At 54.3% G+C, this 3,619-nt stretch overlaps 1 protein-coding gene across 1 annotated transcript; it reads right to left on the bottom strand.

Annotated features, from left to right (window-relative positions):
- Positions 1 to 750: 750 nt before the first annotated feature.
- On the bottom strand, positions 751 to 2,046 carry ASPACDRAFT_59397 (uncharacterized protein; the record flags this gene model as incomplete). The annotated part of the gene is made up of 1 exon (XM_020203443.1): positions 751 to 2,046. One exon carries the CDS (start codon positions 2,044 to 2,046, stop codon positions 751 to 753), a length of 1,296 nt encoding a protein of 431 aa, XP_020058086.1.
- Between the last annotated feature and the right edge of the window lie 1,573 nt (positions 2,047 to 3,619).

The following is a 3,619-nucleotide window of genomic DNA, read 5'->3' as shown; positions in this document are numbered from 1 at the left end:
GACTGGAGCAGAATTAGAGAGCAACCCGTGTCGTCAAGCAAGCTAGACCAGGAAGTAAGGGCAATCTGGAGGAACTGGGCGTATCTAAGTTAAGATGTTACATAGATTGTGTCAAAGTGTAAACAAGCACATACGACCATAGGGTGTGGAAAACAGGGCTTCCCGTCCGCTCAGCCGTACTTAAGCCACACGCCGGGAGGTTAGTAGTTGGGTGGGTGACCACCAGCGAATCCCTTCTGTTGTATGTTTTTTTGCCCTCGTCCTTCTCTCTATCCCCATGGGTCTATGGTCTTTTTGCCTACTTCTTCTTCTTCTTTCTATCTTTTGTTTTTTTGGTAGACACATCAATGAGTCTAGGTATTGTTTGTTGCAGCGGCTGTGGAGAGAAATGGTGATAGGGCGGTACTACCCATGAAGCATATATATCTTAAGTCTAGTCCAGTACCAACCCTGTTATTGGCCTGGTGGCGCGACCTTCTCAGGTATCGCTCCATCAACAAGTTGTGTTATCGGACAAATTCCAAAAGGGAAGATATGTAATCTTTTCCAGGGGCAAATCTGCTCATACTGCTAACAATATGTATACGGTGGATCGTCGGATTGTTCGAGCTAAGCTGATAACAATCCCAGGTGTTCAAGAACAAGCCGAATATAACAGCTCCAATACATCCAATCCGACTCAATCTCTGATTGCGGACCCACAAAGCAGCTAAAACCCATATTTGTCGACCGCCATCATCCTGGTGGGGATCAAAAAGCGAAGCATTCCGTCGCAAAGATCGGGACCGTCACCGTATACAGGGTCGCCGTGTAAAGGCTGGTCACGAACGCGTCCACATCGAAAAGAAAGTCACTCGTGAACCAGTAGCCATTGCTGCAAGCACCCGCTCCAGTCACAGCCGTCACACCCGTGGTCGAGCTGACATCCGCGGCGCCCGCCACCGAGAAGGTGTTCACGACCTCAGCCTTGGCCTCGACCCCGGCAGAGACCTCGAGCAGACCGTCGAGGACATTCACCCCCACCGCGAGTTCCACATCCGCAAAGGGATTCAGCTGCGCATCGACCTCGCCAGACAGGGTCGCCGATGCAGTCTGTGTGGGAGTCCAGCCCGACGACGTGGAGGCGCCGCTCTGCAGCAGGTCGAGGTAGATGGTACCGCTGGTGATCTGCGTCGATAGGTCCACGGTGACGTTGGCTTCGCCAGTGACTCCGAATTCGACGCCGACGGCCAAGGTCAGGGAGGGACCGACACTGAGGATTCCGGTAATCTCGAATGCGGAGACCGACAAGGCGTCGTAGGTGTAGGTCCAGACATCCGTGGAATAGGCGGCGGTCGCCTGCGCAGACACGTTCAGTTCAGCCAAGAGGGCGAGGTCCAGCTCCAGGTAGAGGCTCGTCGCCGTCGAATTGGTCACATCGAGCTCCACCCCGCCGCTCAGGTCCAGGGTGGTGCTCAGGCTGACATCCTGCACGTCGATGGCGAGATCCTTGGTATTGATCAGCTCGCCCGACCACTCGTCCGAGACGGAGATGGTCCAGTCGCGCTTGCGGGATGCCACCGCGCTCGCATTGAAGAGCACCGAGATCGACTGCGCCTGGTCCCGGAACGAGCTGCGAGTGGTCTGGGCCGTGATGGTGTTGTTGGCGCTGCCCACGGTGCTTGAGTCCACCAGGTAGACGCCGCGTTCGTTCTCCGCGTCGCAGTTGCCCAGGTGGTTAGTGAGCAGGATGAAGCTGGACGAGGGCCATGCGGAGACGCTGCGCTGATAGTCGGTCGTGCTGGCAAAGACGATTTCCACTGCTTCGGCCGAGCAGCTGACACTGGAAATGGTGGTAATATCTTCGAGTACCACCGTCGGGAGATTCATTTGAGCATCCACCGTGGCGGCTGTCAAGGGCTGACTCGCGGCCTGGTAGTACAGCGTGATGTCTTTCTCGGGTGCAATGCCGGTCTGGCTCACGTCTGCGGCGCGTTTGATAGGAAGAAGGTGTTCAGTGGCCAGGGCACGAACGGCCATTAGACAGAGAACGGCGAACAGGGACATCATGGCTTGGGAAGTGGAGACTAGTGTGGGATTCTGTAGTAAGATCAGACGCTTGTAGCGAGGATGCGACCAAGAAAAAAGGTTGAGGGAATAACCTACTACTGGGAATTATAAGGATGTTCTCGGGGCCAATATCCTGCCTACTTAACCCCTCTTTCAATGCATGGGTGGTGCTGATGGATTGTTTTCACGCACTACGAATACTTCCTCCAATAGCCAAGCGAGTCCCAATGCCTCTCCTACTATGGAGGAGGTGGACTTTTGTTTAACCAGACCATTAGGCACAGTACTTAGGTACTCAAAGGCTACCTAACCTAAACTACCACCCAGTGGTAAGATGAACCGCCGAGCATGCCGGGAGGAAAATTGATTCGATTGGTGGCGAACATCACTGTCCCTCGGCAGGGTTAATTGATTAATCTATATTAATGATATTGTGAAATCACGCACGTGCATCTGCTTCCCGTGAAGATTCGGTCACATATTTCACAGACTCATTGCTCACGCCGTCATCAAACCACGACCTCCACCACTCCTCCGAGCCCACCAGTTGCAGGAGCCGATCCTCCGCCACCGGTAAATGAGAGACAGCATTTCCGGGCCGTCCCAATGGACCGCGATCGTTATAGAGGTGGACCTCGCGCAGCGTCTCCGACAATTCCACGACAGTTTCCCCGCGAACCGAGATCGATCGCGGATTCCGTGGCGTCCCTGAAGGAGGCCACTTTCAAAACAGTACTTTACCCTGTACAGTACAGTTCACACTATACTGATCCGCATTAATCCGGTTCCAGCACATAGCTTTATCTTCATACAACCCTAGGACAGAACGTTGAACTGAATACGCGCAAATTGAGCTAACACCCACTAAGTATACTGGTAACACTGATAACACCGATCCACCAGCGATCTTCCCAACAGCAGCCATCATGAAGATGGCCGTAGACTCCAAAGCAAGTCACCAAAAGGGTTGGCTAAGATTGACACTCGAGCACACAAGCCTTATAAGTCATGATACCATCGCTTGCACACTGTCTGTTTGCCGCCTCCTCCGTCACCCCGTTACACTTCTCGCCATTCAAACAGAGATTGAAGAAGCATGGTGCCAGGCACGCACCGTACACGTTCAGGTACCGGTCAAACTTCCCGCATCCGATGGCAGACTCGAATGGAATATCAGTAGGTGGTGGTGGTGGTGGTGGTGTGGCGGCAGGGGTGAGTGCCTTGTCTCTGCAGCCCTTCTCGCAAGATTGCCAGTTCTCCTGGTTTGCGGAAAGGCAGTCGTCGCGGGGCGCGGTCCCATGGAAGCATCGGTCTACGCCGGCGAGCGCTGCCTGCAAGCAGTTGCTGTTGCAGGCCTCGAGAGACCATTCGACCCGGCGCGGGCAGGCGGCGTCGCAGCCCTTGATGCAGCCCTTGATCTCCTGGTCGCATCCGAGGAATTACCGCTGCCAGAACAGCAGTATAGGGTTCTGAGGAAGTCCGAAGAAACTCCTTATTCTCCTTGGAAAGCAGCAGTCAGAAACGCGTGCATCTCGAACCAGGCCTCTGTAACCGAAATACCAGCAGCTGG

The sequence above is a fragment of the Aspergillus aculeatus genome (assembly GCF_001890905.1).
Source record: "Aspergillus aculeatus ATCC 16872 unplaced genomic scaffold ASPACscaffold_5, whole genome shotgun sequence".
Lineage (NCBI taxonomy): Eukaryota > Fungi > Ascomycota > Eurotiomycetes > Eurotiales > Aspergillaceae > Aspergillus > Aspergillus aculeatus.
This window is presented reverse-complemented; position numbering and strand designations above follow the sequence as displayed.